The sequence below is a fragment of the Siphateles boraxobius genome, unplaced genomic scaffold (assembly GCF_051911475.1).
Source record: "Siphateles boraxobius isolate OS27281-9 unplaced genomic scaffold, OSU_SipBor_1 31, whole genome shotgun sequence".
Taxonomy (NCBI): Eukaryota; Metazoa; Chordata; class Actinopteri; order Cypriniformes; family Leuciscidae; genus Siphateles; species Siphateles boraxobius.
In genome coordinates this window covers 6,679,211-6,705,828 of record NW_027508931.1, presented here as the reverse complement: position 1 = coordinate 6,705,828, position 26,618 = coordinate 6,679,211, and the positions used below count along the sequence as shown (strand labels likewise).

The following is a 26,618-nucleotide window of genomic DNA, read 5'->3' as shown; positions in this document are numbered from 1 at the left end:
ACTGAGGTATGAATTTTGATCGGCGTGTTTTTTGTGTGGTAAATTAATCAAGCTTTGCAACGCAAATCATTTTTTCACGTAAAAACGCACAGTTTTGTGGCCCCGGAAAATAACCGGGAGTATTGAAAAACTTCCAGCGGCCAGCGGCCAGAGTGGGTCAGTGGGTATGCACTATAGTGCTGGTAAGGATTGCATACAACTTCATGTCTTAAATGGGCGAACTAACCCTTTAATTAAACAAGATGCTGACACTTCAACTATGTACTCTGCCATCTAGTGTGTGAATTTGATAGCGTCATCTCAAAAATCATATTGAATACTTGACTGAATATTGAATATGTTGTAAACATACATGGATGATGTTACATTATTATCCGATGCACATAAAATTATTTTTATGTTATTGCTGATAACTGATAAATGGCAGAGTTTGCCCACAAAAAAATGGGGATCTGTAAGATTTTCTTTTGTATACATATAAAAAGAAAGAAATTAATTATTTTATTCTGCAAGTACGCATTAAATTAATCAAAAGTGGCTGTAGAGAATTTTTTTTAATGTTAAAGGATTCTATTTCAAATAAATGCTCTTCTTTTGCACAAATGTATTAACCAGCAAAACTGTTATGATAATATTGAGCACTGAATCAGCATATTAGAATGATTTAGGAACATGTGACACTGAAGACTGGAGCAATGGAGCAGCTTTGCCATCACAGAAATAAGTTACATTTTAAAATATATTAAAACAGAAAAGAGTTATTTTAAATTGTAATAACATTTCAAAATATTGCAATTTTAACTGTATTTTTGATCAAAATAAATGCAACCTTGGTAAACATAGGAGAGTTCTTTCAAAAACTTTAATAAAATCATAGACCCCAAAACTTTTGTTCGGGATTGTAGTGTAAATAAAAGAACTAAGCTCAGGGTTTTTTTTAGACTCTTTTATAGGACATCTACTAATTGTAATTAAAACCTAGTTTTAACATTATTGTCAGCACATTAAACTGGGATAGCAGAAAGTATCAAAAGCTTTGAAATGTTACAGACATCAGCTTTAAAATTTCTAGAACTGCTACTGCACCAAGAATATGTAAAGATCAGTCATTAACTTGCACAAGAGTGTATTTGTGTGTATGCCTGAAGCTGCTATATCCACTGCTTAAGGTAATGCTTTATGCTACTATTGTGCTTCAGGTTAAAGACAGCAGAGAAAAAAAGGAGAGAAACACCCCCTCTGGATGTAGAAAAGGAAGGGCAAAGTGAGAGCGTCAAGATTTCTGTTTTACTCTCCCCCTTTCGTTCTTTCTCTTTCCGCTCCCTTCTCTCCCCCGGGGCGGTATGAGCGGAGCAGGATTGAGCTAAAGTACGTGAAGCTGCATACGTCATACTGAGTCCTCAAACCGAGATATTTCAATCCCACCTACAAGCAGCAAGTCATCTGTACTTTTTCCAAGCGCTCGACATGCCCAAATGACTTCTCAAGCAGACACACAAACACAAACACATATATGGCATGTGCGTTCATGCACAAACAGTCATGGTCCACTGCGTCAGCCCCCTTGCTATGTTACCTAACACGGTTTACTTATCAACCAGCATTGTATCGAATAAAGAGGCACTTTCGCTAAGTTTCCTCTGAACAGATGCCTCCATTGTGTCGTTACGATGTTGATACTGTGGAAGGAGCGAAATGACTCCCTTGTTTGTTATTTGGTCTTTGTGCCGGCCGTTTCGATCTCCATCGCATGTGTAATGGAACAGAGCAGATGGAGTCATCAAACCAGTGCTGCCACTGTAGAAGGATCGGAGAATATGTAAGGCCCCTTGAGACAGGAAGGAAGGAGACTTGTAATGTGCCTGATTTAAGCAACCATAACAAATCCTCCACCAGTCAGCTGCACCTCAAACTGACACGCGTGTCGAATGTCAACAGCTAATAGATGCTTGCCATTGTTAGAGAACCACCTTCGCTGGGGCTCCGGGGGGATATGCAAATGGCTGTGGCAATGAAAATGTGATTTATTATTTACCTGCCATCGTTTGGCTTATTTAAATACAATGTGCATGTATTATACACAATATCTGTATGTAGGGGTTTGCTAAAAAAGATATTTTTAAAATCAACTAGTCAAATTATCAGTCTTTAGGACAGTTTGTATAATTAGGCTGGTTTGAGTTCACCTGACCCCAGTTTGGACACGATTTTTAAAGGATTTTTACATAAGACACACTCTATAGTCAAAAACAACCAAATTGATTGTACATTAAATTTTAGGTTTATTTTACTTTTAATGTAAATCTTTATATATACATACACACAATATATATCAACCATCATGACCCGTCCCTAACAGCATCCTCAATGAACATGTAATTACAATCTGTACTTTCTGAGAAATGTGGAATAATTGAATAGTCTGCATTGCATGCATACTAAGTGAAGGTAAGCATTCCTGTCTGGCGGAGGCAAAGGTGACCGAAATCGTGTGGATTTGCATCCACTGTAATGAGCATTTTAGCTGCACTCTCTGGCAGAATCATAATGGCAAAAAACCCTCATAATTGCTTTTGCGGCAGGGAGCCTCATGACCTGTCATTTGATTGTCCATTATGGCTGTATTTTCCTGCGCATTGAGTCAAATTGAATAAAAGGTGTCCGGGCTATGTGGGGGGTAAAATCCCGAAGGCCGCGCTGGGCCGTAATAGCTCTATCACAGACACACACAGAAGGGCCATGTGAAGAACATAATGAGCATCAGGCACATGGATGAGACGCACGGCGGGTTCATGGCCTAGCAGAGCGGGCTGCCTTAATGGAGCCCAATCATTGTGAATGAAACATAGATGCACCACTGCCCAGCATCCCCAGCTAAAGATTGGATATTTTGATTCTAAAATCTCTTGATGCTTCTCTAAACATTGGGTTAGAAACGTTCAAACCTTTTAAACTTTTGAATTAATAAAAGGAAATTCACACGGAAATCCCATTCTTTAAAGCTGACCAATCAGCTGCAAGAATCCGAGACCACAATGCCAATGTTATTGCAAAAATGTGTTTCATTCGGGTTTTGGTTTTGTGTAGAATTAGGTCCATCTGCTGTGGCTTTATTGTTGTTTGTTTTCCCCACCATTGTGCTTCAGAAGCTCTAAAGTATTTTTTCTCTTTCTCAACTGCACTAAAAAGAGCCTTTCTTATCAATTATGTGGCTATAAATATATAGCCTTGTTGTTCAAGAGCATATATATATATATATATATAACTACATGGTATTTTACAAAAAATTATGGGTCAGCAATATTAAAAATTATTTTTTAAATGTAGTATAAATATATATATAGACCGTAAAAAAATAAACAAATGTAATGCTTTTTAATAATGCTGACCCAATTTTTTGTAAAATACCTTGTAGTTATTCTCAAAGTGCTGCATATACTGTTGAACTGAACTATCTGTGATTCTGTCAGAGCAACAGCATAATTGTTGCATTACTTTTATACCAGTATATACTGCATATTGTGATCTGCAAAACGTCGATTTCAACTAAAAATCGTAACCTTTTTATGGGTTTTGGACGTTCATTTACTGGACAACTGCGTTTTGGGGACCTGAAAGCGCAAAACTTTGAAACTGGTTTCAAAGTGCAAGTTTTCGAGAACAATATCGTTATTGTCTCAGTGTAAACTACAAAACACGAATTTGTGTAAACGGTGACGTCATGCGCATGCATTTTACGTGTACAGTCTATAGGTGTGTCCGTGTAGTGTTTCTTTACTAAGTGACATCACCGACTACGGGCCTGGCATAATTAATACAGCGTTTTTAGTCGTTTACACGGATCCGTGTGAAAATGGATCGTTCTGACATTGGTATCATCTGTATTCTAAAAAAAAAATCCGTTTTAGTACATTATTGTCGTGATAACGTACCCTTCAGTCTCCAGATCTAGTTTAAATAGTCCCCTCATAATTGGGTGGCGGTGGTTTTTCAGAAGGATAGTCGTCCTCCATACAAAACTCATAATGAGTTCGGGCTCCATTCTGACATGATGCCCTCACTATTCACAATCCATTCAGTTCCCAAAAGACTAAATCTATTATTTTTCTGGTTGAATCTTCAATTTCACTTAGAAATACCTCAATATGTCAACCAAAATTGTCTAATTTTCAGACTTTTCTATGCCTGTGAGGCCGTGTGACTGGAGCTGGGACAAATTCTCCTCCGTCAACTATTCAGACCATGACAAAATATTGATTTTCTGCTCAGGTGATTTTAATTAGGCATTTTTAATTAGTTTGCCTATTGTTTGTCCTTCATTCTAGAGTTCAGGCATCGGCCAGAACTGTATCATTCATACAGCCGGCCCACAGCCTTCTGACATAGGCTGTCTCTAGTTGATAAGAGCACAATCAATGTGTGTGACACTCCCTACAATTAGCTTCCCTAATTAACCATTTGGCCAAGGAAATAGTCACTGCAGGGGGCTGATTTACAAGCTTGAAGTAAACCAGAGGTGTTGATTCACGAGTTTTACGATTTACAATTCTAAACGGCCAAAAAACCTGTTCATTTTCTATATATGCATGCTCTGAAATTAATGAATCTCTTTTGAGGAGGCCATACAATTAAAAGCCATTAATCTGACTCTGAATGAATGGATTTAGTCTCTACTCTGTTTATTAATGCTTTTTAAACCCTCACAAAATGGCTGATTTTCTTTTTGGCTTTAAAAGTGCCTTTAAGAATTACTTGAACTGATATGATGCATAAATATCTGTGGTTTTAGAAACACAATAGGTTTTCCAGGCTGTCTGCACCTGTTCCACACTATCAGGAGACAATGCAAGATGAGACTCATTGTGTTTCTGCAGTAACGGCACCCTTGAGCCATCTCCTGTCTGAACATGCATGCCTCCATCACTATCAATAACAATAAATAACTCTTTCTGTGGAAACCCTTAAGGGATGGGTGAGATAAAGAGCCAAATTAACCGTTCTCAACTCATAGGTAGCCTACTGTTTAACCTGCATTTTCCCAGAACTGGATGGCTACATTTACAAAACGGGAAGGGGGATAAAATGGGAAAATAAGATATGATATAAACAAGTGCTTTGAAATTTGTGGATTTGAAAAGGTCATGCATAGCAAGGACATTTATTTTGTTTGTTTTTAATCAATTTTGGAAAAAAATCGATCCATTTTGAAACCTATAACCTATTGAGCCTATAACTGTAAGGTATAGAGTTTGGGGTTGGTAAGATTTCTATTATGCTCACCAAGGCTGCGTTAATTTGGTCAAAAATATGAGAATAGTATTAAAATTTAATATAATTTAATATATGTTTTAAATATTTAAATATATATTTTTTCCAGTGATGGCAAAGCTGATTTTTTAATTTTCAGTGTCACATGGTACTTTGAACAAATCATGGTTTGAACAAGAAACATTTGTTATTATCAATGTTAAAAACAGTTGTGCTGCTTAATATTTTGACAATATATAATAAAAATGAATAGTGATAATAATGTGAACATTTTTAGAACTTTGTTTTACAAACAAAATGTATTACTGTGGTGAGTTGCCATTTGATGTCCAATATAAAAAATAAAGGGCCACTGATATAATGTAAACGTCTACGGTTACGTATGTAACCCTCGTTCCCTGAGTAGGGAACGGAGACGTTACGTCGGATGACGACGAATGGGGTTTCGCTTAGAAAGCCTATCAACTTCGAGTATTACAAAACGAGCCAATGGCAAAGAAATGCCATGGGTCTGCGGAATTTGCATGGCGTAACTCCGCCCCACCTCGTGGGTATAAAAGGAGGAAGCCGGCAGCAAGCAGATATGTTTCTTCGCTGAGGAGCCAAGACTGAGCTCAGGCGATCCCCGCGGTACAGCGGAAAGTGGCAGGCAGACGTAACGTCTCCGTTCCCTACTCAGGGAACGAGGGTTACATACGTAACCGTAGACGTTCCCTTTCGTTGTCACTCCGAGTTACGTCGGATGACGACGAATGGGGTTACCAGTCTAATCACGCCACCTTCTCAGCTGTCTTCCAGTGCCCTGCGTAAATCGAGATCCCTGTCAGCCTGGACAAAGGACTCCATATAACACAGGAATACCAAGGTACACTGGGAAGCATATCCCAAGCTAGGGGAAGTATGCAATTAATGCCAGCCCGGAGGGGGGGGACTTAGAGAATACACATATGACCCGAAGGAAGCATATGGGAAACACTGGGGTGTCCAGCCGCAGGTGGAATATTTCAACCCCAGGGGTGGCAAGGTGGCTTGCCAAGGGAAAGACACACGCTCAGAGAGGCTTACAGTGGAAATACACATGTGGGGGTCGCTCAGAGGAGGGACCATGCACACGGGAGGCACCTAGCCGACGCACAGGCAATAGACACTGGCGCCGACGTCAGGAGTGCTGGAGGAGCTCAGGGCTTTCGGAGAAGCTCACCTGAGAAAAATATCGCACGTATCCAGTCCGTGGAGTGGAATGGCGAGCAAGCGAAGACACCTGAGCGGGTCCGGTACTAGCTGGTTGAAGCGAGTACACGAGAGGACACAGGCTCCACTCGGAGATTATAGAATCTGGCGAATGTGTTAGGTGTCGCCCAGCCTGCAGCTCTGCAGATGTCTGTTAGCGAGGCGCCATGCGCTAGAGCCCAAGAGGACGCCACACTCCGGGTGGAGTGGGCAGTCACACCAAGGGGGCACGGTCGACCTTGCTGCTGGTAAGCCAAGGCAATGGTGTCCACTATCCAGTGAGACAACCTTTGCTTGGAGAGAGCCTTTCCCTTCAGCTTCCCACCATAACAGACAAAGAGCTGGTCTGAGGTCCTGAAACACTGCGTTCTGTCTACATAGGCGCGGAGAGCGCGTACTGGACAGAGCAGTGCCAAGGCTGGGTCTGCCTCCTCCGAGGGCAGCGCTTGCAGGTTCACCACCTGGTCCCGGAAGGGAGTGGTAGGAACCTTGGGCACATATCCAGGCCGGGGTCTCAGGATCACGTGAGAGTAAGCCGGCCCAAATTCCAGGCACGCTTCGTCAACGGAGAATGCGTGCAGGTCCCCAACCCTCTTGATGGAGGCCAGTGCAACCAGAAGCGCTGTCTTCATCGACAGGAACTTAAGCTCAACTGATTGCAGGGGCTCAAAGGGAGCACTCTTCAGGGCAGTTAGAACCACTGAGAGGTCCCAAGAGGGAACGAGAGGAGGACGAGGAGGATTTAGTCTCCTCGCTCCTCTCAGGAACCTGATGATCAGGTCGTGCTTCCCTACCGACTTACCTTCGATGAGGTCATGATGTGCGGCAATGGCGGCAACATAGACCTTCAGGGTGGAGGGAGACAGCCTTCGCTCCAGCCCCTGTTGAAGGAAGGAAAGCAAAACACTGATCGAGCATCTCCGGGGGTCTTCTCGGTGAGAAGAGCACCAGTTGACGAAGAGGTTCCACTTCAACGCATAGACGTGTCTCGTGGACGACGCTCTAGCGGAAGTGATGGTAGCCACCACCGCTGGTGGTAGGGTACTCAAACCTGCCTCGTCCCATCCAGGAGCCACACGTGGAGGTTCCAAAGATCGGGACGAGGGTGCCATAGGGTGCCCTGTCCCTGAGAAAGAAGGTTCTTCCTCAGAGGGATCGGCCAGGGAGGTGCTGTCGCGAGGAGTACTAGTTCGGGGAACCAGGTCCGGTTGGGCCAGTAAGGGGCAACCAGAATGACCTGCTCCTCGTCCTCCCTGACCTTGCGCAAAGTGTGCGCAAGAAGGCTCACTGGGGGAAACGCATACTTGCGGCCCTGCGGCCAGCTGTGCGCCAGAGCATCTGTGCCGAGCGTGCCCTCGGTCAGGGAATAGAACTGGGCGCAGTGGGTCGAGTCGTGAGAGGCAAACAGATCTATCTGCGCGTCCCCGAACTGGTCCCAAATCAGCTGAACCGACTGGGGATGGAGTCGCCATTCTCCAGGGAGGGGCTGAAGCCGTGAGAGCTCGTCGGCTGCACAGTTCAGCGCTCCGGGAATGAAGATGGCTCGAAGCGACCTCAGATGCTTCTGACTCCATAGGAGGAGGTGGCGAGCGAGTTGTGACATACGGCGGGAGCGTAGACCACCTTGATGGTTGATGTACGCTACAGTGGCGGTATTGTCTGAGCGGACTAGTACGTGTTGACCCCTGAGCAACGCCCGGAAGCGGTGCAGGGCAAGGCGTACTGCCAACAACTCGAGGCAATTGACATGCCACAGCCGCTGGGGTCCTGTCCAGGAGCCCGCAGCAGCATGTCCATTGCACATGGCGCCCCAGCCCGTGGTGGAGGCATCTGTTGAGACAACAACATGCCGGGAAGCTCGAGCCAGGGGGACACCGGCCCTGAGAAAATCGAGGTTCGACCACGGGGTGAAGAACTGACGGCAGGTCGGAGTAACTGGTACTCGGAACGTGCCGTGTTGCCATGCCCACCTCGGGACTCGGTCGCGAAGCCAAAGCTGAAGCGGTCTCATATGAAGCAATCCGAGCGGCGTGACCGCGGCTGCAGATGCCATATGCCCCAGGAGCCTCTGAAAAAGTTTCAGTGGAACCGCACTCTTGCCCTCGAATTGTCTTAGGCAAGTCAGCAGTGACTGCGCGCGCTCGCTCGTAAGCTGCGCGGACATGGCGACCGAGTCGATGTCCATACCGAGAAAAGAGATCCTCTGCACGGGGCAAAGTTTGCTCTTCTCCCAGTTGACCCGAAGGCCCAGACGGGCTAGGTGCCGGAGCACTAGGTCCCTGTGTTCGCAAACCTGATCTCGAGAGTGAGCTAGGATCAGCCAGTCGTCGATATAACTCAGGATGCGAACCCCTTGCTCTCGAGGGGAACAAGGGCCGCCTCGACGACCTTCGTGAAGATGCGAGGAGACAGGGCTAGCCCGAAAGGGAGAACCGCGTACTGGTATGCCTGCCCCTCGAAAGCAAACCGGAGGAACGGTCTGTGTCGAGGAAGAATGGAGACATGAAAGTAGGCGTCCTTCAGGTCGATCGCTGCAAACCAATCCTGGGGCCGTATGCATTCGAAAACGCGTTTGGCGGTGAGCATCTTGAACGGCATCCGATGAAGGGAGCGGTTCAGCACGCGCAAGTCCAGGATTGGCCGTAACCCACCGGTTTTCTTGGGGACAATGAAGTAGGGGCTGTAGAAGCCGGACCTCATCTCGGCTGGAGGGACAGTCTCGATTGCACCCTTCGCCAGCAGGGTGGCAATCTCTGCTCTCATGATAGGGGCATTGCCACCGACCAAAGTGGAGCGGACTCCCCTGAAGCGGGGAGGAGACCGTGCGAACTGAATCGCATAGCCGAGCCTGACGGTACGCGCGATCCAGTGGGACAGACGGGGAAGCTCTAGCCAGGCTCCCAGGAACTGAACCAACGGGATCATGCGGGCCACAGGCGTCCCCCCGGAGGGGCAGCGAGGCGGAGTAACTGGCCCAGATGTGGACGGCATAGCGGCCCGGAGAGGGGGCACAGTTAGCAACCGCACCCTGGCAGAGGGGGCCAGGGGAGGACCAGGCTGGTCGTCCCGCGGGGGCCTGCTCTGCCAGGGGTCTGGCGACAGAGGGGGACAAGGGCGAAGCGGTCCGTGGACGGCACGCCGTGTCAACCGCCTCTGGGACAGAGGGGGGCGAGGAGAGCACGGCTTGTGGGCGGCGCTCTGTGTCGCCCGAGAACTCTGTGAGCTCAGGGAAGAGGGGATTGTTTCTGTCTTTAACCACATTAGGGTGCTGCCCACCCGTGGGTGAGCAGCGGGGAGTGGAGAACAAAAGATTCTCCCCCGGCCCTCCACCGGGGGAAGGAGTGGTCCTGCTACCACCTCCTGAGAAACAATCATCATCCCTGAGCAGCCCGTCTCAGGAGCGCCGCTTGGCCCGGCGTTTAGCGGGGGGCGGGGCAGGAGAGGGCTGTGGCGCCTTCTTACGGCTTCCTCCGCGACCGGCCCTGGGTGGAGGCTGCTGCGTGGTCCGGGCGGGAGGGGCGGGAGCCGCAGGAGGGCGCCCTCGGCGGGAAACAGGTCGAGGCGTCTGCCCGGCCGGCAAGGTGGAGGCAGCAGCGGGCCGGCGGGGCAGAATGTGTTTGATGGCCTCGGTCTGTTTCTGGGCAGTTGAAAACTGTTGGGCAAAGTCTTCAACTGCACCGCCGAAGAGGCCGGCCTGGGACAAGGGGGCGTTAAGCAGACGGGTCCGCTCAGCGTCCCGCATGTCAGCCAGGTTCAGCCACAGATGTCGCTCCTGGACCACAGCTGTGGACATCACCAAACCCAGGGAGCGCGCGGTAACCTTCGTCGCCCGGAGAGCAAGGTCGGTCGCGGCGCGCAGCTCATCAAAGAGCCCTGGGTTTGTCCTACCCTCGTGCATGTCTCTGAGCATCTGGGCCTGGTAGACCTGCAGAGTGGCCATAGCATGCAGTGAAGCAGCCGCCTGTCCCGCCGCTCTGTAAGACTTCGCCACCAGGGTCGACGAAAATCTACAGGCTTTGGATGGGTGCTTAGGCTCGCCCCGAGAAGAAGCACTCTGCGGACATAGTTGCATGGCAACAGAGCGTTCAACCGGGGGAAGCCCAGTGTACCCACGGGCAGCTGCCTCATCGAGGGGAGGAAAGGCGGATGAGACCAGCGAGCGGTCCCGAGAAGACAGGGGGGTCTTCCAGGACTTCGAGATCTCATCATGCACATCCGGGAAGAAAGGTATTGGGGTTTGCCGAGGACGAGGGTCGGCGGCCTTACCCAAAAACCAATCGTCCAGCCGCGAGCGCTCAGGACAGGGTGGAGGCCTCCACTCAAGTCCGATGCTCGCGGCTGCCCGGGAAAGCATGGCCGTCATCTCCGGATCAGACTCGAGCACAGCCGTATGCACACCGGAAGGTGGCAGCTGTGACGAGCCCTCACTTCCAGAAGAGTCAAACCCGCCTAGTGATGCTGCAACAGACATGGCATCTTCCTCTGTAGCTTCAACTGAAGCCCGCGGGCCACCAGAGGGTAGACCCGCGGGAATCAGCAGTTCACTAGCGGGCACCGTCATTGAAGAGGGGGGCTGGGGTCGCGGACACATAGTCGGCGCCTTGTTCCAGACCGTAACCCTCAGATCACCCTGGCCACCAGCCGCAGGACGGGGGGTGGATGAGGGGACTCTCACTCTTGCGAGTTCACGGAGTCTCGACCGTAATGACGCGATGGTCATGTTCCCACAGAGAGAACATGAGTCATCCACGAGCGCTGCTCTAGCATGATCAATGCCCAAACATACTATGCAACGCTCGTGCCCATCAGAGTCCGATACCAATCTGCCGCAACCAGAAGTACACGGGCGAGACATCTTTAAAAAGACGTGCCACGTGTAAGCTCTTTTAGTGAGAGAAAACTCAAGTGTTGAAGCACCCGGGGAGAAACGCACCGACTGGCAGACCACTGCAACAGATCAGCAGGAAGCACGCTCTCGCCGTAGATCGCCGTCACACCAACACTCGAGGTACTCGTTTGTAAAGCTGACAATTCAGAGATGGCTTGTGGAGAGAAGAATACACTTGGCTCCGAAGCGAAAACATATCTGCTTGCTGCCGGCTTCCTCCTTTTATACCCACGAGGTGGGGCGGAGTTACGCCATGCAAATTCCGCAGACCCATGGCATTTCTTTGCCATTGGCTCGTTTTGTAATACTCGAAGTTGATAGGCTTTCTAAGCGAAACCCCATTCGTCGTCATCCGACGTAACTCGGAGTGACAACGAAAGGGAACTAAATGCTCATCCAGTTATGCAAAAAATTCTTATCACATACGCATGCACACATATCATAGGCACAACATATCATTTAACAGGAGGTTAAATGTCTAAAATTCAAGAACTGATTGATAGCCTGTCTCCTCTATGACGTGAATGAATGCAGAAGCATAAATAAGGGAGACGGCAGACGTGAATAGGCAGGCTGTCTGCGCTCCAAGGCCTGCAAACATTTCACACGCTCTCACGCAAGAGAAATTAATCACATTTTATGAAAAGAGGCTGATATTAATACCAAGAAATACCACAGCAATGGGTTGTTTTACCAGGGTGCTCCTTTGAACATGGCACGGATTTTTTGTCTCTCTCGAAATGAATTTGAAGGAAACGTTTGAGTATTTTTAGGTCAAATCATTTTTTATTAATTCCAATGGTACGGCCCCTTTGGATTTTAATTACATGTTCTGTTACGTTTTAACTGATTTTTCTATATACTTAATGAGAATTCATTAGGTTACTTGCAATGCGGAATGTGTTTGTTGTCGCCATATGAGAGCAAGGAAATGTGCAATTAAATTCAGAATTTCGTGAATCTAGAAACATGGTAACATCTGAGAAACATCTTGATCTCTAAAAAAAAGGCCAATAATCAACATGTTTGAGGGTGAAGGGTGTGTAAATTAATTTAGAGAAGGATTAAAATTGCCTCAGAATGTCTTTTTTGTCTCTTCACCAGTGGCCCTTAAGCTTGTAATGGTTGATTTCTGTAGCTTAGCGAAGTGTCGGTCTACAAACAAGGTTTAGCACAGTTATTAAACCAGAAATATTCCCCTTACATGCTAGCAGGATGGAAACAAACAGAGCTCAAGATCCCCTGTCTAACATTTGCATTTGATTTGCTTTGTATTGGGTTTTTCTTAAACCATTTCAGGCCAAAATTGTTTGCGGTGATCAGTTGTTAATAAAGTGGCATTCAAGCCCATACAGGAAGATGTAGCACATTCATAGCAACATTGTGCACGATCTATCATAGAAATCAATCTTTTGCCCTGGGCTTTTGTTTGGTTGTTTGTTTGTTTGATGAAAGCTTAAAAAAATACAGAAAAAAGCGAATCAACCGAGACTTGAAAAATTGGCTAGTCTATCTAGCTTCTGACCTTGCTTTGTGATTTTAGAGGCATCAATGTGCATTCAAGTGGAGTTAAATTTAGTCATACTTGAGGCTGCGAGTCAGAGAATAAACAGAGGCTCTGTCCTTTTGGCAGAAATACAATGAATAGTTCACATTTTCTCAAAGAAATTATTGAAATAATACCGAGCTGTGCCAACAGAATCTAAAATATCTCTTTTATACTGAAACAAATGGCACAGAGAGGTAAATATTGATCGCTTTGTTTTGGCCAGAGATTAGGTAAACATATGTTAGATAAGCATTACTAGTATTTTTACTAAATTTCTCCATGGTCACCATAGTTTAGTCAATAATTAGTGGTCCTTTAAACAAACCCTTACTAGTCTTAAAGTCCCCTGTGGTGTAAATCAAGCTTTTAATGTTGTTTAAATGTCTATGTGGTGTTTTTATTATGCTTTAAGACAAACCATGTGCAAATTCATAATTCAACACCATTGCTGAGTATTTTCTCCTTAAAACTGCATGTGAACCAAAGATAGTCTCATAAACGTGGTTTGAAATCGCTGGTGTTTCTGACGACACAAACTACCTTGTAACCAATCACGACAACGCGTTATCATCCACGAGTTGATCTCTGAGCTGGTGGGAGTGAGTGGAGGCGGGGCTAATTTGCATATTCATAGGACAGCGTATACTAAATAAGGCAAGGGTGTAGAGTTAGATTAAAGCTATTTTAAGGCAAGAAGACTTTTTTTCAAGGAAAAAACATTTAAATTTGTAATTTTGGTGATCAAAGATGAGTTTTAATGGAAACAATTATTGACTACAGGGGGACTTTAAATCTAAGAGCACCTTTCAGTCCCCTTGTGAGTCTGTTGAAATACACACTATGCAAACCAGCTCGTGTGCTGCAGCGAGACAAGTGCTGCCCTTCTCACAGTGTTTCATCACTGCCATGTCACTCTACACTGGAACCACAATGACGCCCAACGAGAACTGACTACTGACAGTGAAGCCAGACAATAGGGGGGCGGGCGCCTGTGGAGGATGTATCCAGCCAGCGTGCCAGAATTTGCCCCTCTTCTCGCCCCGCTGCATCCTCTCATCTCTGCGACGGATGCTTTTATTGGTGGAACAGAGTGACTTTAGAGCAGCCAGTCATTTATAATGCCCACATTGCATGACTGGGGGCCTCAGAGGCCGAGGATGTGGGCAGAAGTGTACGGGTGCGTGCTCAGTGCCTGACCCCTATTTTCACAGAGCCATGCAGAGATAGACTACTTAGCACTGCCTGCTGGGCTGCGTCTGCTTCGTTTTCAGTTCAAACAAATACTATTTATTTATTTATTTTAAAATCTAGGCAGCTTTTGGGCATCTGTACTTAATTTGTACATATGATTAGCGTTCCTCTAATTTCAAGACAATAAAAATATTGATCACAAAGAAACGTTGTATAGTACAATATATAGTACATTTGTTTCAATTTTTTTAAAAGCCATTTTATGTTGTTTAGAATGGATCACTGATTATTGCTGCTGTGCTGCCACCTACTGGCCATTAGTGGTAACTAGAAATATTTTAGTGCAGGATTGTTGTTGTCATCCTCAATACGTTTAATTCTCTTTTTCAGGAGACCGCAGATTACACTAATGTCCAGGAGCTGAAGTATTTAGACCTGGTCATATGCGAGTCGCTCAGACTCTATCCGCCTGCATTCAGGTATGACAGCTACTATTTTATAACCGGTTGAAAACACGTTGGTTCTGGGCATTGAACTAGCATGCACTTTTCCCCCAGAGTAGATCTTAAATATCATGTTTCTTTTGTGTATTTCATCACAGGGTTGCACGAAATGTTGAGCAAGACTGTGTCGTGAATGGCCAGCTTCTGCCTAAAGGATCATCTCTGGAAATCCCTACAGGTTTTCTTCACTATGACCCAGAGCACTGGAGCGAACCTACGAAATTCATCCCGGAGAGGTGAACTGTCTTTCAGCTAATCCTTTCTAAGCAGAACAGCTTCTGTAACAATGATCATTTAGCATCTATGATGCTATTTTGGCTGTCAGCATTGCATTGCACAGCAACAGTTTTCCATGAGCTAGTCAAATTGAGTGATACAAATGTGATGCTGTTTTTTTTTTTTTTTTGTCGAAAAATAATATTTTAGGGTATGTTTACATGACAATGATGTACTAAAAAAAAACGTTTTCAAAAGTTAGCGTTTTCAGGCCCCCAAAATGCTGTTGTGGTGTAAATTAACTTCCAAAACACATACAAAAATAACAGTTTTTAGTTGAAAATGGAGTTGTGTAAAAGGGTCCTACGTTTAGCATAGTTACACATTACCATTCAAAAGTTTGGGGTCAGAAAGATTTTTTTAATTAATTAATACTTTTATTCAGCAAGAACACATTACATTGTTAAAAAGTGACAGTAAAGACATTTATAATGTTACGAAGAATTTCTATTTCTAATACATGCTGTTCTTTTCAAACTTTTTATTCATCAAAGAATCTTGATCGTTGAAAAAATGTATCATGGTTTCCACAAAAATATTAAGCAGCACAACTGATTTCAACATGGATAATAATAAGATTTTTGAGCACCCAATCAGCATTAGAATGATTTCTGAGAGACCATGTGACACTGAAGACTGGAGTAATAATGCTGAAAATCCAGCTTTAACATCCCTGGATTAAATTATATTTTAAAATATATGAAATATTTAAATTGTAATAATATTTTACTGTATTTTTGATAAAATAAAAGAATTATTAATGAGCATAGGAGACTTCTTTCAAAAACATTTAAAAACTTTTGTACAGTATCTTACAGAATCTTGTAGTTATTTTAAATCCTCTCTGTGGATATTCTATAGATATTTTTTCCACAATCTGTACACAGCTATTTCTCCATTTTGTTTGCCTGCCTCCCGTGATGTGCTCACAATGAACTCTGTTTTTGTCTCAGGTTCACTCCAGAAGCCAAGGCCAGCCGGCACCCATTTGTGTATCTGCCATTTGGAGCGGGGCCACGCAGCTGTGTGGGCATGAGATTGGCCCAGCTGGAGATTAAAGTGGCTCTGGTTCACATATTTAGGAGGTTTAACGTTGTGGCCTGCGAGGACACTGAGGTTTGTCATTGTTTGACTGGAAAAGTACAGCTTCAGTATGCATGTAGATTCTGTTTTCCAACATTTTCTCTTTTATGTCACACAGGTTCCTCTGGAATTAAAGTCGAACACCACCCTCGGACCCAAGAATGGTATTTTTGTCCAAATCACCAAGAGGGAAAATTTTGAAGATGAGTTCTGATACGGTTTCAGTTCTCAGCGGCACAGTCTGATTCTAATCAAATTATTAGAAACCATATTACTTATTCTGGAGTCATATGACAGACATATCTGTAGGCTACTAATTGTTTGATTAAAACTGATTTCAACACATACAGTGTTACATACTGTATAATACATTTGTTAAAAGGAACTAGGATGAGACGTCTTGCCTTGTTGCCCGCAGGGCATTTGATTTTATGTTGATTACACTGTTATTTTATATTATGTAAATATACAGTGCACTGCAGTACCAGAATAATGAGATTATTAAGGTTCAGTGTGCAGCTTGCTGTATTGTGTGGCATTATTTAACCCGTTTAGTTGAATGTGAATGTTTACTCAGGGTATGAACTGTAAACATTGACGACATATTCAGATGATTTGAAATTGAAAGTAATAATGATGACTAAATAAATGGTTTATCACTCAGTATACATGTATTTATCTTCATCCTCATTATTTGATATCAAGCATCTTAGACCCACACATGAAAGGGGTCAAAGTGTGTGAATGTTATGAGCTTTAAACCATATAACTTTTCGATAGAACTCTGTGAGAGTTTGTTTTGTATATAAAACAAACTTACTGTAAACGTGGACGGTTCTTGGCCTGAAAAAGCCGCTGAGGGGACCAGAGTCTTCGATTAGTAATCTCAAAACCGGATTTCCAAGACTTCACTTCTCAGTCTAGCCACCAGGGGTCGCAGTGACTCCCCAATAATATCTGACCTGCTACTTGTCTTCTCACGATTTCCTGGTAAATGTCCTTCTTCCCCTTGCCTGTTTTTCACTGCATTATTGAGCAATATGGTTAATCTTGCTCCTTTATTAGAGATTTTGCATTTCTTGACTTTTGATCTATAAATTAAAGTTGCGAATTTGTTCTCTATTACATGCTGCAAATCTTTCATAGTTATTTGTCAAACTGTATTGTTTATAGCAGAGCTGTACTTTGCATATCAGCATTTTCCTAGAGGTCCAAGAATGTGATGAGTGAAAACTTCAAAATCAAATACTAACAGAGACTGATGTGGGGATAGTTCGACAAAAAATAAAATTTTGTCATATGTACTTTGCCTAAACAGGGAAGGTGAACGTCTTAATTCAACATAAAAGAGGTGCACTATATTTTAAGTAATCTGAAGCCATGCGATAACTGTGACAGACCGATATTTAAGTTCTAGACATCCATCCTACCTTTTCACATTCATGAGAAGTAGCAAATTTATTTTTGTTGATGAATTATTTGAGTCAGATCTTTTCAATGAATCAACTAATTTCAATAAAGTTCAACTTGCCGACTCAATGATCCAATCACACCCATTTCTGATGACAGAATTATAATTTTTTTGGTAAACATTTTTTATTTGGGCTGATTTTTATATACAGTACTTTTTTAAAATAACTGTAATAATAAAGAAAATTGTAGTAGAAAGTACCGGTCTGTAACAGTATCATTACTTTAATTCCATCTACCATTGAACACAAAAAAAAAAAAAAAAAAAAAAAAAAAAACTTATGCTCCAGTAATTCAAGGGCTTGAGTTAGGCTAATGCTTAGTGTTCAGACAATTCTAAACCTCATCATTTACCTTTCATATTCTGCATTAAAATCTAGTGCAATAAAACTGAATTATTGATTGATTTATAGTTAGTGATTACACTATATAGAACCTATATAGAACCTAATACATAAAGACATTACATAAAATCCTGTTATTTTATTCCCGTTATGTCTGCCACAGATGATTGTTTAGGAAACCTAATTATGATTAAACAATTACCTAATATGAAATACTCCACAAACATTTTCTTGAAAGAAAATACTTAAAATGCTAAAGAGTTGTAGATTTTGGTTATGTTCAGTGATGTTAACATAAATCGTTTGAGTAACAAGACTTTCAGAACTATTTCAAGAAATAAGTATATAAGCAAACCTGCTTTACAGAACTAGAATGTTTCAATGTATCAAACTTTAAAAAATAGTTTGATTAAGAGTATTCAATGATGTACTCAGGATAGATCTGGAATTTCTCAAACACAACAAAAATGGCTGGGTTAGTCTCATTGTCAACACAGCTGTTGTAAAAGCTCTGACTGTTGGGTTTCTGTGGAGGACGGAGAAAACCACTGTTACCCCTTGTGAAGTCTCCGACCAGCACCAGTGCCACAAACATCTTCTTGGTCTTGCCGTTCCTGGATTTTGCATATCTGTCAGAGTATGAAGCATCTCTGGCAAAATAGCTGCCTGTTAATGATTAAATATCAATTCAGAAACATACAATAGTATTTAATAACTTTCATTGAACATAATATGATGAAGAGCTGTTAAATGCTGCAAAGATGAAGCAAATGCATAAATACCTTTCCCATAACTTGTCCCATGACTGCCACAGATCCTCCAGTCAAAGTTCTGCTCACAGATGGCATCTATGAAAGACTCATCCGTACCATGGAAAAGGTAACGCTGGTTCACAGCATTCCCTCCATTCTTCAAATTCATTTGTTCTTTTTGCCTAGAAAAAAAACAACATAATGGGTAAATTAGATCAATAAACCACGTATACCATTTTCAAAATACTATTATTACCCACTTAGAATGTAAAAAGTGTATTTGGATACTTAAACAAGTATTAATATTAAAGTTGTCATGAAACGGAAGTTGCGGTAGTTTTTTGCCCCCATTCATACTTTGCAGTCACGTGACTACCATGGATACCTGGCGGGAAACAAACGCTGACAAAATGGCGACAAACAGTGGCCAGCCAGGGGAATTGCAGCCTTGCAAATTTCCAATACTACAATCAATTATATAGTGAGGCTATTTTGTTTCCATAGCACATTAACAAAACATTTAATGACACTAATAACACTAAAAACAATACAATTACTAAATATTATATCACTAAGATGACAAAACGATCCCGAGCTCTATATCATTTTAGTGATATTATTAATATTTTGTAATTGTATTGTTTTTAGTGTTATTAGTGTCATTAAACGTTTTGTTAATGTGCTACGGAAACAAAATAACAGTGTTTAGTTCACAAACAGCACAACTCTCATCTGTGAAAATCAAAAGCAGCTTCAAAAACTTGTTTAAAAAGAAATATTCTTCAACTTTTTTACTGTCATTAATGTAGGTCCACAAGAGAAATATTAAGCCAGTAAATTAAGATATTCATCGCTATACCGTTATATCCATCGTCGTCTCTGAGAGAACGCAGCGTTTATGCAGCGACAGATGCTGAAAGCTCAGTCCTTTTCTACTTTCACTTTCGGGGAATGAGTGTGTTTACATGCACGTCCTTAACCCGATTATGCTGAATAATAGTGCATCCAATCGCACAACAACTATCTGGCATGTCATTTACAGGTCAAAACACCAAATTTTGTATATTAAAACTGGCGAGGTCCTGGCAAGATCCTTGATTTGTTTACTGGGTTTTGTTGCTAGAGAACGACGTTCTTGCCCGCCAGCCAGTACTTGTGACGTCACGTGCAAAGTATGAATTGCGATGTTCAGTGCATCTGAGTGAAACGGCTTTGTTGAGCAAGAAAAAAAATGTAGGCTGGGACTTAATTTTGTCCATCGGGAATTGATTGGATCATTGTGATCCCAAAAAACGTCAGCAGAGAAAAGATTAGATGTCATCGCAAGTGGGAGGAAAGTTGTTCTGGTTAAAGATTACAAGGGCAAATTAATAAAAATTACTGCAATATTCCATTTTAATTGCACATTTTTCAAGCAAAATACCAAGTTATAATCTAAATTACAATAGTAGATATATTGTTCAAATCAAAGATTAAGAATTTGTTTACTTTATGTTCATCCCACATTCATGGAACATGTTCATACTGTAGTTCAAGTGATAAACTATATCTGTGTTTTTGAGGGGAAATGACTTCATACAATCACTAAAATGGCTTGGAAAAGTGAAGTTAGTTCTGAAAAAGCTCTAGCATCATTTGCTTGCAGATCCCAAAGATCTGACTGTCCAAAATGGATTTTTTTACATATACAGTATAGCTGAAGTATAATATGTAATGACCTTGTGCAAATGAATTTTCTTCTAGTAGTCATGTTGTTGTTGTTTTTCTAGTGAAATATTATATAGAAATATATGAAAAAACGTACCACTGAAAGACCTTCCAGAGAGAAGGATTCTGCACTCTTTCAATGCTGTGAATGATGCTTTTGGGCATTGTTCTACTAAACATTGAACCCACCCTTTGGTACTCCTTGGAAGAGCTTTGCAAAGGAATAATCTGAGGAAACATTACACTGCTTTAGTTTCAGAAAGTCAGTATTGTTGGTAACTGACAGACTAGACTGTTGGTAACTGATGCTTTTCGACTAACATAAAAACGATGTGATGTTCCACATATGTGTCGCTTTGGATAAAATGCTTTATGAGTAGTAAGAGTAGAAATACTAATCTTCATCTACAGTATAACCCCAAGTACAGTACAGAATTGATTACCATAGCGTTTAATAAATGCTTGACCTCGCTGTACTCAATGAGATTGGACTATGTACCTTGTAAGTGAAAATAGGAAGAGCTCCTTTGTCCCAGTAAGGAGGAACTTCCACTGAAGAAGATGTTGAGCTGTCTGGAGACTCACTGCTAATTAAAACATAATACACTAAAGTGCACTGAACAACAAATAAATCATGTTCAATGTGTGTGCATGTAATTGACAAGTGGTATAGTATATCGTACCCCTTGATTTTGCTCTTGACATCTTCGGCAGAAACGAAACGTGGTCTCCTCCTAACGTCCCTTACAGTTTTGTACTTCAGATTTTGCTGGGACATCTCTGAAAATTATTTGCCAATTATTTACAGTTTAGTTTAGGGTCCAATTCTCACCAATAATGTGTTGCTTGTTAGCATGCATATTACTAGGATATTGGCTGTTTATTAGTACTTATAAAGCACATTATTAATGCCTTATTCTGCATTACAATATTCTACATTCCTAATCCTACCCAATACATAAACGTAACAACTACCTTACTAACTATTAATAAGCAGTAATTAGGAGTTAATTGAGGCAAAAGTCGTAGTTAATAGTTATGTGTGACCTTATTTATATATTATTATAACGTATTACCTTTATTTTTATGTTCAATTTTGCTATAATTTAGGTTAGTGATTGTATGTGCTTTTGTCTTTGTTATTAATTATTTTTCAGTTAGTTGCCAAAGCAACATTTCTAATGCTCATCTAATATTTAGAATTTATTTAAGCTTTATTTTAATAAAGAAATTATTTAGTTTTAGTTAACAGTAACAACACAAGTACCTTTTAATTTGAGGACGTATTGATGGTTCTCTGAAGTGAATGAGATTTCCTTTTCACTGTCAGCCAGGTAATGTTTCTCGAGGTCTTCTGAGCTGACGGACGCCATGAGTTTAGAATCCTCCTGTAAGATTCACACAATAACTGCTGTGAAAAATGTAGTTCAAAAGCTAACAGGTTTTTTGTATAATTTATTGACACAAATAACTGTATATGTATGGTATTATTCTTGAAGAACAAGCTTTAGAATCATTTTTTTAATAGGTATTATGTTGCAAATGTGTCACTGACCCCTTTGCCATACTCAGTCCAACCTCCCTTGTCATTCCTCCAGTACCAGATCCATTCAGTGGTCAGAATGAAATGGGGTGGTTTAGTAACAGAAGATGCTGTGGACAGCCGACGGACTTCTGACACTCCACAAGTCATTGACATAAAGTCCACTACCTGATGATCCCCCGAGCTGCTCTGGGTAATACTGCAATACGGAGAACACAAGTGGTGTTATAAAAATCAAGACAAACCACTACAAATACTGGCCACTTCAGATGCATATGTGCAACATGTACAATCTTTAATTGGACATTTTTTTTCTAATCAATTTCCCATTATTCACATCAATAACTTAATAAAATACATTTTATTTTACATGAAGCGGGTCTCCTCATAGGAGCAGACATATTAAGATCACATGACTAGCTGAATACTACTGATTTCATCCCAGTAACCTTCCCTCTTATTGGACACAAAGAAGATTAATCGCTCACAACTGATAAAACATTTCTATAAGGCCATCGGTTACTTTGGCAATTGATAAAACGCTAGATTTGCAACATAAATGTTATTAGAAAACCCATTCAAATACCACTGAGTATATATGTGTATCTTTTTATACCACAGAACATTAGCTGGACTGCAGTATTCCTTCTCAACCTCCTCTTCATTCAGTAAGTCACCCCACGTACTTCCATCCTTCTGTAATATCTGCCATTTATAGGGCAAATGGTGGTGAAAACGGGCACACTTGTCTAGAGGGAACACAAATTATGGGATGTCAAACACATTGCTTTGAGAATAAAACACACTTAATCAAATTGTTTTTTTGTTTAACATAAAGAGTTTTTTTTGTTCCCATTTTTTATTTACCATAATTCTTGTTCCCCTACACCCACACATAACAGAATTAAGCTGTTGTTCTACTCAAAAAAGTGCTTGCAAATAATACCACCTATTTTGGGGCTCTTAGTGACACTTCTTTATATGCACCATTTGTGGCACCTTGTGTGACGAGTTCACTCTTGTGTCCAAGTCACGTTGCAGAGCACATTTCACTTTTTTAAGTTACTATTATGCATATTTTATTTATAGGATAGAAACCTATAAAAGTATGCTGAAAAAATATTTAATTTATGCAAATGCGTTGATTTATTTATAATGTAAAATAAATGTATTTTAATATTTAAAGGTTGAGAAACTATTTGCTGCATCCATATATGCCTATTTGCATACTATATAGTATGAGAAAACTGTAAGCCAAAAAAGTAGTATGTCAAAATACATATCATCCAAAAAACATTAGGCGGAACACACACAGATGACCTACTACTTATGCTGAGATTCTGGAGTGTATGCTTGATGGACACTTTCCCATCCCATGAAACCATGGGAGAAGAGTTATGAATGGCAGTGAAGCAACACAACTGACGATGGTACAGTAGGTCACGTGACAGTGACAACATGGCGTATGTAGTACAAATTTCATTCACACTACCCATAATCATACTATACAGAACTTTTACAGCCGCAAAGTAAGTTTCAAACAAAATGTAGTACCTACTACCCACACAACAACAATGTCGACCCAGATCCAGCCCACATCTGGTACGCATAGAATCCACATGTACCAGATGTGGCCCGTATCTGGGCCAAAACTATGTTACTGTCTGGGTAGACATGCGATTTCGGACACAGTTCTTGTTTGCGATTAGAATATTCAATTACATCACCTTTGAAACTACATCCAGTGCGTATGAAAAAGAGACAGATTTCATTGTGATCCGCTTCACTGACAGAGCTACTGGATTTGTGTCTGGTGCGTCCTCTCACTGCTGGTACAGCTGCTGTCCAGATAGAAAGCAGAATGTAATGAAACATGGAGGAGAAGAACCAAACAAATAGAGCAGTAATCTACAGCTATTTTGTTCAGTGCAAAATAATGTGCGCTAATTTGAAACCAAACAGAATCAGTGTCTCTTTTTTTCATTCACCTGTCTCATTTTTCTTGAAAGCGGAAGAAGCAATCAGTAACTTGTTCTTGTAAAGCTTGTAGAGTCTGTGCATGTTTTCTGGACCCAGTCCTCGAACATTCAGAATTTTCAGAGCATTTGCATCGAATATGTGGGCCCTTTTGCAGCCTGCTCCAAACTTACAGTCATCCTGCAGGAAGTGCTGGCAGATGTGCAGGTTGGTACAGGATGTTTTATATTTACAACTGCCATATTCGCCAATCCCCTTGTTGTAGTGGGAGCACACCTAGAGAAATCACAGAAGACGAGAGTCACATACTGTAGTCACTATGTGAAGATAAACATATGTTGTGTGTGTTCGGCCATCTTGGATCAGAGTACACAGCTCCTGTAATCACTTCCCTTGTTATGCAGAGTGAGATATGCAGGTGAAAAGTTAATGTTTACACAATCTAGATATTTTAATGTCAGTTTCAAATACCGTCCAGAGTCTGACTTACAAAAGTCACCTGAATAAAGAACGAGATTAACTAGCAAACCTGTTTAATAGATATTGACCTCAGGAAGTAATGAGGGGTCATTTTGAAGCAGAAGTTGAAACAACTCTCCACTTGTAAGGCCTTGAAGATCATTACTTTTCACAAGGTCAGAATTATGTGCTGAAGTCAAGTCATGGGAATTTTTGCATTTTGCCCTAAGAATGAAAAATAAGGCAAATGAAATGTATTTATATACAGTGACATTTTATTTTCTACCATAAACAGATCATCTAAATACTGTACAACACAGAGTTATTTTGTAATGCATGCTGCATTCCAACTATTCCTGGCACCTATTCCAACTTTACTAGTTCCTAATAGTAAATACTAGGTCTATTTATGAGACGACAGTGATACTGGAAACATTTCTCATCTTACTAGCTGCAAATGGCTTTTTACTCATATAATGATGATGACGAATCAAATAGCTACTTAATTCAATTAAAAAGAAAACTGGAATACATACGAGAATAGTTAGGTCTACAGTACAAGATACTGAATGAATGAACTTAGGAATAGTAACTAGGTTAATAAAACTAAAATAGTTACCAGCACAAAATACATACAACAATGGTTGTTAGGCCCTAGTTGTCACGGTAACTGTGCTAGTATTACACTAATGACATTTAAAATAAAAAGAAGAAGTAAAATATAGGCTACTAGGCGCTACTGGATTACTACAAGTAAAAGAAACGTTAGGCTAAACAGGGGCTAGCAATATTAACATAAATACAGAGTCAGTTGCAATGAATACACGTTAAAAAAAGGCGTATACCTTATCTCTACCTTAGTGTTTATGACATACACATTCATTACAACCGGCAGGCCTAACGTTACAAAGGAAGGACTTCAAAGTTTAACGTTACTTACCCAAATTTGCAATTTCCACATACAAAGTACCTGCAAAGGTGTAGGTCTTCACACCTGGCACATTTGTCATTTTTACACACTCGCAGTGAGGTTTTGGCTATGATCTGGCTGTCAGCAGCTGGTATGGAGCTTCTGGGATTCGAGCCTTGATCCTGAATTATAACAAACCTCTGGTTATCATCGAGCACCTGAGACAAAACCTGATCCGCCACCGTGAAACTCTGCCGCAAATTCCTCTCGACTTTACCATACTCCGTACAGCCTTCATGTTTGCAGAGAAAGTTAAATATGTGTCTTGAGACGATTAACGACATATTTGTTGATGCCGTAAACGACAGTAAATAGTTTTCACTGCTTCTTGGGTTTGGCCGATGGTTCGGGGCATCTAAACGGAAACGAAAGCGAAACTGATGTTGGTCTTTGGCGCCCCCTGCTGTCTGCAACCAAAGATATGTATACGTAGAAAAAAGTCACATTCGACCACAAGGCCATCAAGACACGTCGGCGCGCAAGCCATCTTGGAACGGTACGCGTGTCGTCACTCACGGTTTTTTTTTTTTTTTTTTATTCAATGCCATCATTACATTAACATTAGCTGGGAAGAAACTAATTTCTATCATACACTTCTCTACTAATAAAATTTTCTGAATCTTTCCAAAATGTCCTTGAGTAAATACAGTGAAAAAAGAGATGCAAAATAGTTTCTTTTTCTAGTGCTCACAATTCACAGGTATGAAATATTAAGTATAAATCTTTCCAAAACATGCTTAGCAGGATATATTCTGTGCAGTATTTTGTAAGACACTTCCTTACCTTTAATTAACACAAAACATATTTGGCAATTTCCATGCTTTGACCCAAGATATTATTTTATTACCAAATAAAGAAGAGAATCTTGATGCAGGAAAAGACAGAACAAAGAGCATTTCTTATATCCTTATTGCTAAATTTATGTTTTAAACATTAACATTATCAATGAAAATGTTACCACAAAGATCATCCATGTTGATTTCCACTGAATTAGAGTTACAGAGTAACATCACACTCTTTGGAATCACGTTAAGAACAATAGCAAACTCTCTTGGTTTAACTGGTAATTTAAATTTTTGTAGAAATTCAGTAGCCTATATGATACCAAATATCCAGTGGAACTAACCAATTGTATTATATTGTCGAATATAATCCCTTCATTGAACCATGTATGATAGAATAGTGATTTGTTTTTAAATAGCATGTCTTAGTTATTCCATATGAAATAATTGTGTGGTGAAAATGTGTGCTTATATACCATTTTCCATGCTTGCAGGCAGCGCTTGTCAGTGAAAACTGGCCAATTTAACAGGAATTTTGTCAACACAAAAATTGCATTTCAACAGCCTCCAAGAGTCTTAAGTAAGTTCCTATAAGTCCTACATATAGGAAATACGTTCCAAAGACT

The 26,618-nt window shown here is 41.5% G+C and overlaps 2 protein-coding genes across 10 annotated transcripts in view; one reads left to right on the top strand and one right to left on the bottom strand.

The window, feature by feature from the left end:
* The window catches only part of tbxas1 (thromboxane A synthase 1 (platelet)), an 82,289-nt gene extending 65,635 nt beyond the window's left edge, over positions 1–16,654 (top strand). For all 6 annotated transcript variants that reach the window (XM_077193585.1, XM_077193584.1, XM_077193583.1 and 3 more), the window contains 4 exons: positions 14,517–14,605; positions 14,728–14,865; positions 15,859–16,021; positions 16,107–16,654. In XM_077193585.1, the coding sequence (XP_077049700.1) occupies positions 14,517–14,605; positions 14,728–14,865; positions 15,859–16,021; positions 16,107–16,202 (486 nt within the window). In that variant the 3' untranslated portion in view covers positions 16,203–16,654. The remainder of the gene's footprint in view (positions 1–14,516; positions 14,606–14,727; positions 14,866–15,858; positions 16,022–16,106) is intronic.
* A 911-nt stretch (positions 16,655–17,565) lies between these two features.
* parp12a (poly (ADP-ribose) polymerase family, member 12a) lies at positions 17,566–25,605 on the bottom strand. 4 transcript variants are annotated; one of them, XM_077193576.1, is made up of 12 exons: positions 25,181–25,605; positions 24,330–24,465; positions 23,793–24,057; positions 23,532–23,642; positions 22,421–22,553; positions 21,817–22,003; positions 21,529–21,649; positions 20,945–21,041; positions 20,761–20,845; positions 20,359–20,489; positions 18,585–18,736; positions 17,566–18,468 (listed from the first exon to the last, which is right to left on the bottom strand). In XM_077193576.1, the coding sequence occupies exons 1-12, from the start codon at positions 25,492–25,494 to the stop codon at positions 18,212–18,214; spliced, it is 1,989 nt and encodes a 662-aa protein (XP_077049691.1). In that variant the 5' UTR covers positions 25,495–25,605; the 3' UTR covers positions 17,566–18,211. The 4 variants fall into 4 exon arrangements, with proteins under 4 accessions (XP_077049691.1, XP_077049688.1, XP_077049690.1 ...); XM_077193573.1 differs by having other exon boundaries at positions 20,761–20,848; positions 23,532–23,645; positions 25,181–25,604; XM_077193575.1 differs by having other exon boundaries at positions 23,532–23,645; positions 25,181–25,604.
* Positions 25,606–26,618: the final 1,013 nt, after the last annotated feature.

What these genes read in the sequence shown, in the direction of transcription:
- parp12a (XM_077193573.1), bottom strand. Translation starts at nt 25,494, where the DNA reads ATGTCGTTAATCGTCTCAAGACACATATTTAACTTTCTCTGCAAACAT. An exon ending in GTCAAGAGCAAAATCAAGGG is followed by an intron (nt 20,849 to 20,944) that starts GTACGATATACT and finishes TGTTTTAATTAG; the next exon opens with CAGTGAGTCTCCAGACAGCT. An exon ending in CTCTGGAAGGTCTTTCAGTG is followed by an intron (nt 18,737 to 20,358) that starts GTACGTTTTTTC and finishes TTTTTTTTCTAG; the next exon opens with GCAAAAAGAACAAATGAATT.